This window comes from Penicillium cinerascens, assembly GCF_028974065.1.
Source record: "Penicillium cinerascens strain IBT 15544 chromosome Unknown scaffold_4_segment0_segment1, whole genome shotgun sequence".
Classification (NCBI taxonomy): Eukaryota; Fungi; Ascomycota; class Eurotiomycetes; order Eurotiales; family Aspergillaceae; genus Penicillium; species Penicillium cinerascens.
In genome coordinates, this window is record NW_026695298.1 from 3,362,225 (window position 1) to 3,376,708 (window position 14,484).

Consider the following 14,484-nt stretch of genomic DNA (forward strand, 5'->3'; position numbering starts at 1 on the left):
CTTCAATGGCTCACTCCAAGTCCCCTACCTAGGTGTCATATCTAGTTGTTGACAGCTGTAAACTCGACGGGGCTACCTTAGCTAGGAGATCGGAGTAGATCAGTGGCAATTGACTCAAGTAGGATGCATGTAAGCGACAGTCTAGCGACGAATAGGCGGTGTCATGAAAGAGGGCAGTTGATGCATCGAGCCCGGGGGGACAAGTAGCTGTTCACGCGGGTCGATCCAAACCCACCTCAGAATAGCTGGAAACCTCGACTTCCCCCCCTTTCTTTCCCAGACTGGCAGTCCATCCTCCTCCTTCTTCCTTTCCCCGTCTACCTCTCTTTTCTTCTCGTTTGTGTTTCTGCAAGCAACGTGCTTGACACCACTCGTTCGCTTCTCTTCGGTGCTTCTCCCACCCCCTTTTCTTGACGCTTTGTCCAGGTATGAAGGCCCCGGCATTTCTTGATCATCACTGCCCCCCGAATTTTTTTCTGTTCCCCTTTGAGACCCCACCTAGAAGGCAAAGATGTTAATGACTTGATCGGAATTTAGGGGATCTTTTTGTGCCGTCGCCGTTTCTCAACCTCCGTACCCCCCAAACAAGACTTTCGCCATGTGTAAGCTATCCATCCGAACGGTTTCGTTTCCAAGAATCAGAGAATCGCACCCGACATCCCCAGAATCGGAAAACTGATGGCTTCTCTAGCTTCGCCGACTGCGAATGGTTCACCCGTCGCGTCCCGCGACTCTCCCACTCCCAGCGGTGGTAAGGAGTCGCCTTTCGTTGAACGCAGCAACCCCATGGGCTCCGGCATGGCCCAGACGGTTAGTTCCCGCGACCCGAAGGCCGCAGCCCAGGCTGCCACCGATATGAAGAACGTCGTGCGCCGCAAGCTCACCGGCTACGTCGGTTTCGCCAACCTGCCCAACCAGTGGCACCGCAAGAGTGTCCGCAAGGGATTCAACTTCAATGTCATGGTTGTCGGTACGTATAAGACCCAATGGCTCTTATGAGTAGAGCTGACAGCGTGTTCCAGGTGAATCTGGCCTCGGAAAGTCTACCCTCGTCAACACTCTGTTTAACACCTCCCTCTACCCCCCGAAGGAGCGCACCGGCCCCAACGCCGACATTATCCCCAAAACCGTGTCGATCCAGTCAACCAGCGCCGACATCGAGGAAAACGGCGTGCGTCTCCGCCTGAGCGTTATCGATACCCCCGGATTCGGTGACTTTGTGAACAACGATGACTCGTGGCGCCCTATTGTCGAGAACATCGAGCAGCGCTTCGACACCTACCTTGAGGCCGAGAACAAGGTTAACCGCAGCAACATCGTCGACAACCGTATCCACGCCTGCGTTTACTTCATCCAGCCTACTGGTCACTCCCTGAAGCCCCTGGACATCGAGGTGATGCGCCGCCTGCACACCAAGGTTAACCTGATTCCCGTTATCGCCAAATCCGATACCCTGACCGATGAGGAGATTGCCCTGTTCAAGGAGCGCGTACGTGGACATATTTTCCTTTCCAACACAATGGCATTCTAATGGTTGCTCTCTACAGATTCTTTCCGATATCTCCCACCACTCGATTCAAATCTTCGAGGGCCCCCGCTACGAGCTTGACGACGAGGAGACTATTGCCGAGAACCAGGAGATTATGTCCAAGGTGCCCTTCGCCGTGGTTGGTGCCAACGCCGAGGTCACCGCCGCCGATGGCCGTCGTGTCCGTGGCCGTAGCTACCCCTGGGGTACCATCGAGGTCGATAACGAGGAGCACTGCGACTTCGTCAAGCTGCGCCAGATGCTGATCCGCACCCACATGGAGGAGCTCAAGGAGCACACCAACAACTTCTTGTACGAGAACTACCGCTCGGACAAGCTCACCCAGATGGGTGTTGCCCAGGACCCCAGCGTGTTCAAGGAAGTCAACCCGGCCGTCAAGCAAGAGGAGGAGCGCGCCCTGCACGAGCAGAAGCTGTCGAAGATGGAAGCCGAAATGAAGATGGTCTTCCAGCAGAAGGTTTCCGAGAAGGAAAGCAAGCTCAAGCAGAGCGAAGACGAACTCTATGCCCGACATCGCGAGATGAAGGATCAGCTCGACCGGCAGCGCCAGGAGCTGGAAGAAAAGAAGAACCGCCTCGAGAGCGGACGCCCAATCGAAGAAAAGGGCAAGCGCAAGGGCTTCTCCCTTCGTTAAGACGAATCCTTCCTGTGCCGTTGACGGCTGAAACCCATCATCACTCGCGCTCACTTTTCCCCATTTCCTTTACATGTCTCAATCCCACACTCCCTTACTCCCCTAACGCAGTTTTGTGTGTTTTTTCTTCCCTTTTACTTCCGCTGGATGGGCCACGCATCGCAAAAAGAATGGTTTTGATAATACGATCCGTTGCGGGTCGGCTCTGGGACCTTTTTACCCTTCTTGTGATGTAATTTTTGCTACGCCATATCTTGTTCTTGTCCGCTTTCTGTGTGCCCTATTACCCGCTCATTTCGTTTATTTTTTCCTAGTCATCGGACATGTGGTTCTTGCCGCTTGTCTATATGTTAGTCAATTGCAGCGCTTCGGTAATCCCTTACTTATCTTGTGCTAAGCGATAGCGAAGCTATTACCTGTAGAATGGAATAGACATGGATTGTAGGCTACGAAATGATTACAATCCCTAGGACTGAAAATCTACACAAGACCAAGGATCAATCAAACCCAAAATAACATCCCGCAAGTCTAACTATTACCTATCATCAACTCCACCTCTATCCAACCAGAATAAAACCCGAGGCTTCGAAACCTCAATCCGCTGTCCACTCTCATCGAATTCAATCTTCTTCCCAGTAACCAACGACTCAACTCCGATACATCAGTTCACAGAGAAAGCAAACAAGGGCTCGAGCGGTTAGTCCACCAATCACGTGCAAAGAAGCCATCAAAACCGTGGACAGCCACCGGCAACCTCCCTCCGCCGCGGTGTATTATGGATGGTCATAAGAAGAGGCCAGTTGCATATTCAGGGTACGTACGCTATAATTCAAGTCACAAGAAAGGTGCTAATAAAGCCAGGTGCTGGACCTGCAAGGCACGTAAGGTCAAGTGTGATGAGACTCCCCGAGGCTGTAAAGCCTGTGCAAGGATTGGCCTCATCTGTGGGGGCTACGGCATTAAATTACGATGGATGTCTCCGAATGATGAGTCTTCTCCAAGTGGAGATCATACGATGATCGGAAGAAGGAGAATAGATTTGGGTTTGTGCTTTCTACTATTGCTAGATGATCTTCCGTGACTGACCACCGGATAAGGTCGAAACGCTGTACATCGGTTCAATCTTGCTGAAGTTGACCTGTTTCTCATGAAAATCGAGTCCGATTCATTGAGTGGGCTCGTTCCATCAAACCAAGGTCCATTCACATCATTCTCGACATTGCGCAACGAGAAAGCGCTCGCCCCTGTGGTTTCTTGCCCGAGTTCTGATTCATTGAGCCACTCTCTGGAAGAGTATGAGCCTCACATGACCGCGGGCGGTTTGAGCGAAGACGAACCTGAATTTGACGATAGAATTGATCCCTCGACTCTCATACGATACACCACGCCCCAATCAGAATTCTTCTTGAGGAATCAGCCACAGACACGTATCTGTGACAATCCAGAAACCGAGCTACTTTTCAATCACTACTCATTACACGTCGCCAATATCCTCCAACCTCTTTCGCATATAGCAAACCCGTACCGCTCTCTCTACGTGCCAGCTGCTTTAGAGGGGTCTATGGAGCCCCTCGCGAAAAATGCTGCTCCAAATGTTAGACTATGCATCTTCCACTCTTTGGTTGCCACCGCTGCATTTCATATGAGCAGTTGCAATCCATCGCTGCACAGATACCATAAAACTGGTATCTTGCACAGACAAATGGCACTTCGATGTATGCAGTTGGCTTTGACGGAGGGAACATCACAGTCGAATTATAGGCAATTTTTGGTGGCCTTGTGCTCGTTGCTCACTATCGGTGTACGTATTGCGGTGTTTTTGCGATTTCCATATACTGACAAGGGTATAGGTCATGGAAGGATCAATAATTGACTTTCAAGTCCATATCCAAGCTATGCTGGAACTACGGAAAAGTCGTCAGCATTGGCAGATGATGAGCTTGCAGACCTCACGATTGACTGAGATGAGCTCCTTTATGATGTTAATCGCGAAGACAACTTCTTGTCATCCTGCAACATTTCCACACAATCACCATTCCTATGAGGCACCCCATCGTCCATTAAGTCAAACCCGGTGCTACGAATTCACATACGGTGTTACTGCAGAAATTGCATACGCCATCAACAAAACACTCGAACTATGCAAGGAAATATCATTCTACGACAAGCTCACTCCCCAGCGGGCAATACCAGAAGGTATTCTTGAGGCGTGTGAGTCATTGGGAAATCAACTCTTATCCTGGTCACTCAACGATGAACTCTCAAAAGCCATCTTTCCAAACGACGAAACAATGCAGGTGGTTTTCAGCCACCACGCACATGCCTGGCATCTCAGTGCTCTCATCTATTATCTCCAACACATCCAAGGAGCCAGCAGGTCTGATATAGCCGAGCACGTGGCAAATGCTGCTTCATACCTGCATATCGTTGAGGATATCAAGTCGGGGCTTCCGGATAATCAGATGGCTCCGATCACTTGGCCAGCATTCATTGCTTCATGTAGTGCGCTGGATAGAGAGACCTGGGTTTTATGGTGGACTCGAATACAGAGATATGGGATCGGGACTATGAAGAGACAGTTTGACGTTGTGAAAGAGATTTGGTCTGCTCTTGACGCTGAACCTGACGCAAATTGGCTGGAGATCATTCGAAGGAGGAAGATTGAGGTGCTGGCGCTTTGATCGTGAGACACGTATCGAACCCAGGCATAATAGAACACCATCTATCTATTTGTCTATTTCATTCTCAGTTAACTGTATAACTAACCCGGGAATTCCCAGACTTCCTCGAAATCTTCTTAACCGTAGTCGATCCACACAAGTCCGTCGTATCGACGTGCGTCCCTCCACAGGGATAAACCTCCGCACCAACAATGTTCACCACGCGAGACTTCTCGCCAGGCGGCACGAGACTGGGATCGGGAATTAACCGCTCCAATCCTCGCGCCCGGAAATCGTCCTCATCCCACCACTCCACCTGAACGGGCATCTTGGCAGCAATGTACTCATCCAGCCGTCTCTGAATCGGATCCTTCCACTTCCCGTCAATAGCACCCTGGAACTCACAAGCCGCAGAGTCCGGGAAATGCGAAGCTTTCAACTCGTCGAAATTCTCAATTTCTTTTTCCAAGAGGTACCGGACTGCGGCACCGAGGACGTGTCCCGCGGTGTGTAGGCGGGAGTAAAGAAGACGTTTGTCGACGTCAATTGCCTGATGAACGGTCTCGCCCGCGCTGAACGAGGTTGAATTGTCGAACTGGCCCAGGTGCAATACTTGGCCGTCGTGGGTTACGCTCATGCGCACTGCCGTGACGGTGAAAGTTGATGCGGGTCCTTTCATCACGCCGGTGTCGGAGGGCTGGCCGCCGCCTTGGGGGTGGAAGATTGTCTTTTCTGTGATGATTGCATGGTGTTTCTCTGTGCCATCTTTAAAGAGCTGGCGGTCTGATTCTTCGAGGGATGTGAATGGGTGGACTGCTATCACCACTGTTTCGAGGGTGTGAAGATGCGCATCATGCTGGAAAGCGAGAAAGGTGCGGGCGGGAGATGCCATTTGGAGGGGGGAGGGTTCAGAATAATCACAAGTAAAACGGCGTAATTAAAGGACAAAAGTATTCCTCAAGATTGTATACTTTCAGGTAGGAAGTAGAAGGAAACTAAGCAATAGAGGTAATTGGCTAGAAAGAGAATGAAAGATGCAGAGGCGAAACGAGCGGGGCTTTTCGTGTGGAGAGTGGAGACATCTCGGAGTTTCCTGCCATCTGACGTTTGGGCCCTTTCGCATCTTCGTCCTGTTTGGTTCTTCTGATGGTGGTCGGGGTTTCCTACCGGCTCTTACATAGTCGATCGATGAGTGGAGCATGAAGACTGCCGGTTCCCACTGAGGGGGTCCCTATATCTAAATCCAGCCGCGTCCTATCTGTCCATTTCTACATAAATTCCAACGTTGAGTTCGATCAATCATTCTTATCATAAAATTGCTACATTTGAAAATAAAACCAAAATGTCGACAGTTACTCTCAACTCAACAACAGCCTCTACGCTCGTACAAGGCTCACCGGGGAACGTTAGCAACTCCGCCCAAGAAAAACGACGCCTACGAGTCGACGATACATTCATGGACGGACTTTCCAGCATTGACGGATCTGGCTCGACCATAGGCCGAGGTGCTCCCATGCAAGGTATCCCAACTTTCTCCAACCCATACGACGAGCGAAAGTGGGCTCTGGAACGCATGGCCGGCGCCTTCAGGGTAATGGCCCGAAAGGGCTACGGCGAAGGAACCGCAGGTCACATCAGTATTCGGGATCCGGTCGACCCTGACACCTTCTGGATTAATCCGTGAGTGATTCCATTCCGAGCCCCGGACAGAGAGATACTAATTTGGGTGTTTAGCCTTGCTCGTCACTTTGGTCTTATGAAAGTGAGCGACATGGTTCAGGTCAACATGAAAGGGGAGATTATTGGTGGCAATCGAGTACGTTCTGCTGAATCCGATACAAGATGGGCTCGCTAATCCCTTCACCTCTAGGCTGCTATCAATACCGCCGGCTTCAGTATCCACTCCGCTCTACACGATGCTCGCCCCGATGTCAACGCAGCTTGCCATTTCCACAGTGTTCATGGCAAGGCCTGGTCTTGCTTTGGTCGGCCCCTGGAGATGTTGAATCAAGATGCATGTATATTCTACAAAGACCACGCAGTCTACGACATGTTCGGAGGGATCGCTTTTGAGGCAGACGAGGGCAAGAGGATTACTGCTGCTCTGGATGACAAGCGATGCGCCATTTTGAAGAATCACGGACTTTTGACGACGGGGAGAACGGTTGATGAAGCTGCTTACTTGTTCACTCTGCTGGAAAACACCTGCCGCGTGCAGCTTCTGGCAGAGGCTGCCGCTGCTTCGGGCATTGAGAAGCATATTGTCCCGGACAAGGAGGCAGGTTATACCTACAAGCACTCGACGCCTGAAGCTATGTGGTTGGAGTTTCAACCTGATTATGAGTACGAGTTAGTTGCCTCGGGAGGGGACTTCTTGAACTAGATGTTCGAGTCTCTTACTTCAAACTATGTGACACTTCAATTAAATTCCCTGTATAAATAAAATAATCGCAACTCATTTGCTTCTCAACCTCATAGTCGAAAATTGTAGACGCTCATCGAAGGAAGGGACGTGCAGTGGAGATAGGGCGCTTAATTCCGACCCATAGCAGTATATCAGGAACGGTCGGTCTTCTTAAGGTTTCTTCCAATTTCATTCAATATATCCCTGCAGCCATGCCTTCAAAACTACGCGAAACCGCCCTGGCATACATCGAGGGATTCAGAACTCTCTCACCAGAAACCTTCCTCTCGGTCCTAGCCCCCTCAGCCGAACACAAATTCGCCCCCGCCTCCCTCAACCTCCCAGTAATCCTGGCGTACAGTTAAACCTCAGAGGGCCAGAGGAAGAAGTGACCTCAATTGTTTCAACCGGTACACCCGGAACTACAGCACGGAAGGGTTTCCATCAAGAGCTTACCTCCTCGCTCATCTGCCGTAAATGGGTGGATATCTGCTGCCATATAAAGCCGTGGCTGCCCGATATGCGAGAATAGAACATCTTCATGATATTAGCGCAAAATGCGAGTGCCTCGGACAGGCTTATATCTCGTTGTAAAAGAGTAACAATAGTGTGCAGTATCATTCCTAGGCTTGGATTTAGACTCTGACTAAGAAGCTTTGATAACAACTATGGGGTATTCCCTTCCTCAAAGATACGGCGCAGGGTGGGACAGGAAAGATCTTGGTCAAATGCCAGCCCAGGCAGCGTCAGCCACGTCAAGCAGTTGTTCCTGGGATATCTGGATATCCCTCTCATTCGTGCTAGGTTGTGCTTGTCGTAAGTAAAGATCAGCGTAAGGGATAGTGAAAGGTGCACGCGTCACTTGAGGGGTTGGCCGAGCGGATCTTGCTGACCCATATTCCTTGAAGATGCAGGTCTCCTCTTGCACAACAGCTTGACCATTTTGCCTACCCCATCTCTTGATGGTGATAGCTTCATTGCGATCCAGGTGGATAGTGATCACAGCTTGTACCTCGTTGTTGGAGGATAACAGCCAGCGCGCAGCATCATTCTTGAGCTTTGATGCAGACTCCGACCGAGCGGTTTCGATGACGACTGTGGGGTGTCCTCTTCCTTGAAGACGCCGTGGAAGAAAGGACTCATCGGGGCACTTGTTGCTCGAAAGCAGATCTAAGCACCATCCCCCTGGGTTTCGTAGCGTGTTTTGAGTGCCCATTAGGCCCACCTCAGATACAACGTGACCAGCAAAAGTCCGGCCTGCTATTTCGTGTGGATATGAAGCCATTTTGATGACGAGCAGTTGGGAGGAATGGAAGTATTCTTTGAACTTGTTGTCAGTGTCGAGGAAATCGGTTTCGAATCTGTGTTTGTTGATGTTTGTAATAAGAAACATGTCATTTTGGTCACCAAGGGACGACTCATAGCTCATAATGGTCGAAAGGTCGTTCTTTCCTTTATATGGATATCGACGGATACTAGAAGGAAAATCCTCAACTCCACTAGCCACAGTGTCGCTCATACTGACTGATTCCATGACTGCTGTAAAATCAAGAAAGATAAATTGTGTTATTTTACAACAGGGGTAAGTGATCTCAATCGTAGAAGTCGAGAGTTATACGCGTGAGAAGCACCAGTAATGATGACGACACATGCCATCATGAAGGCCGAAAGTCCCGCGACATGTGGGGGTTTAATTGGCCTTCAACCACTCGAAACTGAGATGAGATAGCAGGCGTAATGTATATATATATCAGAAGCTGTCGGGGGTATTGAGAGGAAAATTGAAATGAAAGCTCTTGTTCAATTCAGTCTGGGTTTTGAGCCATATTTATAGACAAAAATATTCCGCTCATCCAAGATAAGTACGCTGATTTCCTAAGATAACTGTGCCACTTATCCAAGAATATAGATGTCATGAAATGAGGGGTAGGCCTAATAACGATGGTTATATAGGCTGACGTGGATGGAAAGCAAAGTAAATACTGGTGTAAGGAAACTGAGGAAACTGAGGAAACTGAGGAAAAAGTGAGGAAAAAGTGAGAGAAAAGTGAGAGAAAAGTGAGAGATGGCAGAATGGGAACTTCAACTGGAACCTTCCATGTTGAATTGGAAGTTCTGGACATATCCATATGTAAATGTATACACCTAAAATCCTGACAGAAGCTTGTATCTGTGTCACTTGATAGAGGACATTTACGAGTTCCTAGGACCAGACGATGGTTTCTTTATTTAGGTAATAAATAATTAGAGCCAAAAATACTAAATAACCTGTCCCTATACGGGAGCTAGCTACGATAGCAAGTTGAAGATAATCCAAGGCTGTTGACTAGCACCATCAGATGATAACATGAAATTGTATTGTTACAGCTTTAAACGTTCTTTCGCACAACATAATTAATTAAGTCCAAATCATGGATATTGGAGACAAAACTGGAAGACCTGTCTTCTTAAGATTATATAGTAATATATATGTATCGACCGTATGTAAAAGTCATGATTATAGGAACATAGGATAAGACCAGTGGAAGAGAGAAAGTTCAGTTCATGCTTTTACTGTTGTCCTTGGGAAATGGCAGATGGGTGAGACTTTTCCTGTGCCTGTTTCTTCGGCCAGCTTCTCGCAATGTCGATATTAGCCCGGGGGAACCACATCTCGAGAAAAACATAGAGAAGGTAATCAATCACAACACACAGACAGAACAACTTGCCCGCCCAAACACCACAGCCATAGTATCGTTTGAGCCGGTCAATGAGGGCAAAGCTACGAACTCTGTCACCACTAGCTTCCCAGCCTTGGCCTGGATAATAGCCATAGAATTCCTCTGGGGGTATATCGCCCGTAATGCCTTGGTAGACCCGCTCTGTCCGCTCGGCCACATCCCGCCATGAATACATCATTTTCACCTGGTCGTGGAAACGGTCGGTCCGTACTTTATTCGAGCGTAGGGCCGCGATTGCTTTACTTGTAGCAACGACTAAGTCATCCTCTTCTGGTTTCGCAAACGTAGTCATATGTTGGGGAAGGACCTCAGGGATACCTCCAACTCGGGTACAGACCACATATAACCCACAACTAGCGGCTTCGACAATGACTGTGCCAAAGGCTTCTGTTAAGCTAGGATGTAGGTAAATATGGCCTCGTACCATGATATCTCGAACTTCTTCGTGACGTACTGATCCTAGCATCTCAACCTTGTCTTGCAGGACATTCCGTTCTAACATCTGTTCAAGGTCGATAGCTTTAGGACCCGAGCCAGCAATGATAAAGCGGGTATTAGGATTGACGGCAAGGATTCGAGGAATAGCCGCGATTAATAGATCGGTGCCTTTGTTATAGAAAAGACGGGAGATGACCACAATTGTGATCGTATCATTAGGTCCGATTAGTGTAGGGGATAGTCGTGGATCGGCCAGAGAAGCAGGAACGTGATCCGGGGCACGAGGCGTATATAAGGGGCAAAAATTCTCTGCAACGACAGCATTGGGGATCACTGATACCATTAATGGATCTAATGAAGCTCGGAGGACCGTATTCTCCTTGCTACTGTAAGTTAGTTCCTCTCTATCTTTAGAATAGGTATTTATGAATAACGTACCAAGTATGGCTGACGCAGATAGCGTGATCAACGTCACTTAACGTAAATTTGAGAAGTTTGTTGGTAAGGATCGAGGCAGCGTCGGCAAACCCAAAAAGAGAGTGGTCGGTGAAGACGGTTCGCAGACCCATTGTACGCGCATGAAGAATAGCTTCACCGCAGAAGCTGCTAAGACTTTGATGGCCATGAACAATCTCGATTTGTTCTCGAATTACAATATTTCGGAAAATAGGGAAGAAGGAGAAGACGGTTGGAAAGGTGGTCTCGCGGTAGATGACAAAGAAAGGAACGTGGTAGATCTTGAGTCCATTCGTAAGATATCGGACACCTGTTCGACCTTTGTATGCATGGGTGATAATGATGACTTTGTGGCCACGATCAATCAGTTTCTATAAAGAAAAGGTCAGAGCTGGAAACTATATAAATGGCAGAAAATCCATTGTCAAAGTGTTTGTTGATCACTCACGGACGACAGTTGGTAGATGTGACTCTCAATTCCCCCTGTGCTCCGTTAGTATCAAGACTCTAGAATTCAGGAGAGAGCATACCCGACTGAGGGAAAAAGAAGTCACTGACCATACTATGTCCGTCATGTTAACACACAGACTCATTCTCTAGTACCAGGGATTCATAGTACTCACGCAATGTTATATGGCATGGCGGGTGTAGTCACTGGTATCGCGCGCCGCATCCACAAAAGGATCCACAAAAGGCGGTGAGTACCGGAGCGGTGGCCCACAGCTCTTCTGCTGGCACAAAAGTATTGAAGTGGAATATGCTTTTTCCCCACGAAAGCTTCGCTGAGGAATGTGGAACAGTGAGAACAAGTCGGAGCTGGCTCACGTTCAACAACTCGAGTTGGTCCGGTCAGCTGCGCAGCTCCAGGTGGCCACCATCGAACGGCTCGCGCATCGTAGCTTCCCCCAGCTTCTGCGCTGTTATTTCCATGAGAATCTCACGTTTTTGGTGTGATATCGAGAGCATATCGCCGCTAGAGACAAGAAGGGAAGAAGAGGGTTGACTCTGCGAGACCCGTTTTTGTTGAGACAGTCTTCTGAACGCAGTGGAGATGCCACTAAACCCGGGAGCCCTGGGAGCCTTGGTGTCGAAGAGGAACTATCTGAATGGTGTACGAGGGCGGATGACTTGTCAATGCTCTTATGGATGGCTCTGACGGTTGAAGGGGAGGGGCAGTCACGTGTATATCAAGAAGGCCGAGGTATAGCGGTATAGCGGTATAGCAGTCGAAGATGAGCTGAGCCAAAGTCAAATGTAGCAAGCTACCCCGGTCGAGCCTGGAAAAAGCCCCCGAAGAATTGCCCCAAGCAAGGAGACAAACCCCACAGCAAGTCTTGTGCCAATGATATCATGGGCTACTTTATCGATATTAAAGTGCGTCCCTGATCAAAACATCCTACATTCCACACCCTTTCAACTTCCCTGCTTAGCCGGGATTCCCTGATCTTCGAATTGAAAATCCCCGAGAATACCCTTGAGATGTGTTCACGCCCCATGCAGAGCACGTCAACTGCAACCTTTGAAGCTTTCTAAGCCGAGGAGCAAGTATCGCTGCCCTGCCTCATGCCACTTATGTACCTGGGATCATCTTGCTCATGGCATTCTTTCGGAACAAATTATCAAATCGAAGGGATTATTGCATAATCAAAATGGAACATTCGTCCCAAGGGGCTGGAAAAGCTCCGTCGTTGCAAGTTCAACCACTTCCGCGAGGCGTCGCATGCCACCCCTATGATCTCGACTCGCTTATGAATTCCTTTCGTCACTTGATTGACTCCAAGCTGAAGCCCCTTCCTTAAATGCGGCGCAGCTTAACTTTGTTTCTCCACGGAAATTTACCGTCCAGCTTTCAACCTTGTCACTCGAGACTCGACACACCAAAGGATATGATTTGCAGAGAGCCTCGATATTTCCGATGTGATGCAGACACCAGATCTAATATGCGCCTGCTCATCGCCAACCAGCAGCTGTGAGCCATGTTCATGCGCGCCTAGGGAGAAAATGACCATCCCTGCAGAAGAGAAGTTGCCTCCGCAAGATGGCGGTATCCAGGCATGGCTGTTCTTGGCAGCATGTGCTATGATAGAGGCTTTAGTGTGGGGTAAGCTACTACCTGATGTATTTTGATGAGAGCTCTGACTTATTACTTTACAGGGCTCGCGTTTTCTTTCGGCGTCTTTCAAAGCTATTATCGAACTCAGGAAGCCTTCAAAGACTCAAGGATGGTAGCACTGATCGGAACGTGTGCCACAGTAAGAGCATGAACAACCATCATAAACGATCTACTACTAATAAATTGAACAGGGCGTTGCCTATCTGAGCTGTCCGTTGACAATCGTCGCGATGATCCTGCTTCCGAGAATGACTCGCTGGTTTTCGACGATAGGGCTTGTCATCATGAGCCTGTCACTTGCCATGGGCTCTTTCGCAACGAATGTGACCCATCTCGTTCTATCGCAGGGCGTCGCTTTTGGCTTTGGTGGTTGTATAGCGTATAGCCCATCCATTCTATTCATGCCGGAATGGTTCGTGAAACGAAGAGGGCTTGCGTTCGGTATGGTCTGGGCTGGCTCCGGGCTCTCTGGCATCGTCTTTCCACCGCTTCTAGAGAAACTCCTCAGCCGATTCGGTTTTCAGACCACCTTGAGAATATTGTCGGTGTTGGTTTTCGTGCTGGCCGGTCCTTTCTTATATTCCCATAAGCCTCGGATTCCCATCAGAGCTTCTCGCCGCCTGACCTTCCGGTTCTTACTCGACAAAGTCTTCATTTTCTACCAGGTTGGAAACACTTTCGAGGCGCTCGGCTTTTTCTTGCCGGCGCTTTACCTCCCAACTTTCGCCCGGACTATCGGGGCCTCTGAATTCCTCTCCTCATTCACAGTTACGGCCTTCAATCTGGCATCTATCTTCGGCAGCGTCTTCATGGGATTTTTATGCGATCGATACCATGTACAAAACTGCATTGCGATCGCTACTGTCGGAGCGGCAGTTTCGATATTCCTTCTGTGGGGATTTTCTATAACAATCCCTGTCTTGTTGGTATTTTCTGTTGCATATGGTTTGTTTGCAGGCAGTTACTCAGCGACCTGGTCGGGAATGATAAACGAAGTCCAGCGGGTTGATCCGACGTCCGATCCGACGATTATTTTCTCATTTATTGCATTTGGACGAGGGATTGGCAATGTTGTGAGTGGTCCTTTTAGTGAGGCATTGCTTGAGGCAGATAGCTGGAAAGGACGGGCTTGGGGTGCATACGGTAGTGGGTTCGGTCTTTTGATCGTGTGTACAGGCATAACGGCGGTTCTGGGCGGGCTATGTCTAGTTATGCGTCTTTTTAGATGTAATAAGCATGAGGATAGCATTCAATGCGTCCCATAGATATACATTCAATGAATTATTTCTCTATTTGTGTGCCTCGCCTAGGCGTGAAGACACTGCCCTTGGAGGTTCGGATAGTCGACCTCCTAGTGCGATCTCACCGCGTTAATCGCCAATAAGGGACAATTTGTAGAATCTACTTCATTCAAAAAGATAACCCTGACCTGAATCGACTTACACTCTTGGCATCGGGCATTTTGTCTATTTCTCTTTAGAGCCGTGGCAAAGCCCTATGAGAAACATCG

The 14,484-nt window shown here is 48.9% G+C and overlaps 7 protein-coding genes across 7 annotated transcripts; 4 read left to right on the forward strand and 3 right to left on the reverse strand.

The window, feature by feature from the left end:
* Nucleotides 1-275: 275 nt before the first annotated feature.
* On the forward strand, nucleotides 276-2,567 carry aspB (septin AspB). Its single transcript, XM_058457442.1, has 5 exons — nucleotides 276-426; nucleotides 538-602; nucleotides 692-970; nucleotides 1,023-1,489; nucleotides 1,548-2,567. Exons 2-5 carry the CDS (start codon nucleotides 599-601, stop codon nucleotides 2,181-2,183), a joined length of 1,386 nt encoding a protein of 461 aa, XP_058304341.1. The 5' UTR covers nucleotides 276-426; nucleotides 538-598; the 3' UTR covers nucleotides 2,184-2,567.
* A 1,511-nt stretch (nucleotides 2,568-4,078) lies between these two features.
* Nucleotides 4,079-4,864, forward strand: N7498_010387 (transcription factor domain-containing protein; the record flags this gene model as incomplete). The annotated part of the gene is made up of 1 exon (XM_058457443.1): nucleotides 4,079-4,864. One exon carries the CDS (start codon nucleotides 4,079-4,081, stop codon nucleotides 4,862-4,864), a length of 786 nt encoding a protein of 261 aa, XP_058304342.1.
* A 64-nt stretch (nucleotides 4,865-4,928) lies between these two features.
* Nucleotides 4,929-5,735, reverse strand: N7498_010388 (putative alanine--tRNA ligase; the record flags this gene model as incomplete). Its single annotated transcript, XM_058457444.1, has 1 exon — nucleotides 4,929-5,735. One exon carries the CDS (start codon nucleotides 5,733-5,735, stop codon nucleotides 4,929-4,931), a length of 807 nt encoding a protein of 268 aa, XP_058304343.1.
* A 450-nt stretch (nucleotides 5,736-6,185) lies between these two features.
* Nucleotides 6,186-7,226, forward strand: N7498_010389 (uncharacterized protein; the record flags this gene model as incomplete). Its single annotated transcript, XM_058457445.1, has 3 exons — nucleotides 6,186-6,523; nucleotides 6,578-6,659; nucleotides 6,714-7,226. The coding sequence occupies 3 exons, from the start codon at nucleotides 6,186-6,188 to the stop codon at nucleotides 7,224-7,226; spliced, it is 933 nt and encodes a 310-aa protein (XP_058304344.1).
* A 745-nt stretch (nucleotides 7,227-7,971) lies between these two features.
* Nucleotides 7,972-8,781, reverse strand: N7498_010390 (uncharacterized protein; the record flags this gene model as incomplete). The annotated part of the gene is made up of 1 exon (XM_058457446.1): nucleotides 7,972-8,781. One exon carries the CDS (start codon nucleotides 8,779-8,781, stop codon nucleotides 7,972-7,974), a length of 810 nt encoding a protein of 269 aa, XP_058304345.1.
* A 1,016-nt stretch (nucleotides 8,782-9,797) lies between these two features.
* N7498_010391 (phosphatidylinositol N-acetylglucosaminyltransferase subunit A/GPI3) lies at nucleotides 9,798-11,501 on the reverse strand (the record flags this gene model as incomplete). The annotated part of the gene is made up of 5 exons (XM_058457447.1): nucleotides 9,798-10,788; nucleotides 10,844-11,232; nucleotides 11,310-11,344; nucleotides 11,392-11,423; nucleotides 11,485-11,501. The coding sequence occupies 5 exons, from the start codon at nucleotides 11,499-11,501 to the stop codon at nucleotides 9,798-9,800; spliced, it is 1,464 nt and encodes a 487-aa protein (XP_058304346.1).
* A 1,361-nt stretch (nucleotides 11,502-12,862) lies between these two features.
* Nucleotides 12,863-14,239, forward strand: N7498_010392 (MFS monocarboxylate transporter; the record flags this gene model as incomplete). The annotated part of the gene is made up of 3 exons (XM_058457448.1): nucleotides 12,863-12,962; nucleotides 13,016-13,113; nucleotides 13,166-14,239. 3 exons carry the CDS (start codon nucleotides 12,863-12,865, stop codon nucleotides 14,237-14,239), a joined length of 1,272 nt encoding a protein of 423 aa, XP_058304347.1.
* Between the last annotated feature and the right edge of the window lie 245 nt (nucleotides 14,240-14,484).

Bases quoted from the DNA above. Each gene is read 5' to 3' on its own strand.
- aspB (XM_058457442.1), top strand. The intron at 971-1,022 runs GTACGTATAAGA...AGCGTGTTCCAG, and splicing joins CTTCAATGTCATGGTTGTCG to GTGAATCTGGCCTCGGAAAG. The intron at 1,490-1,547 runs GTACGTGGACAT...TGCTCTCTACAG, and splicing joins TTGCCCTGTTCAAGGAGCGC to ATTCTTTCCGATATCTCCCA.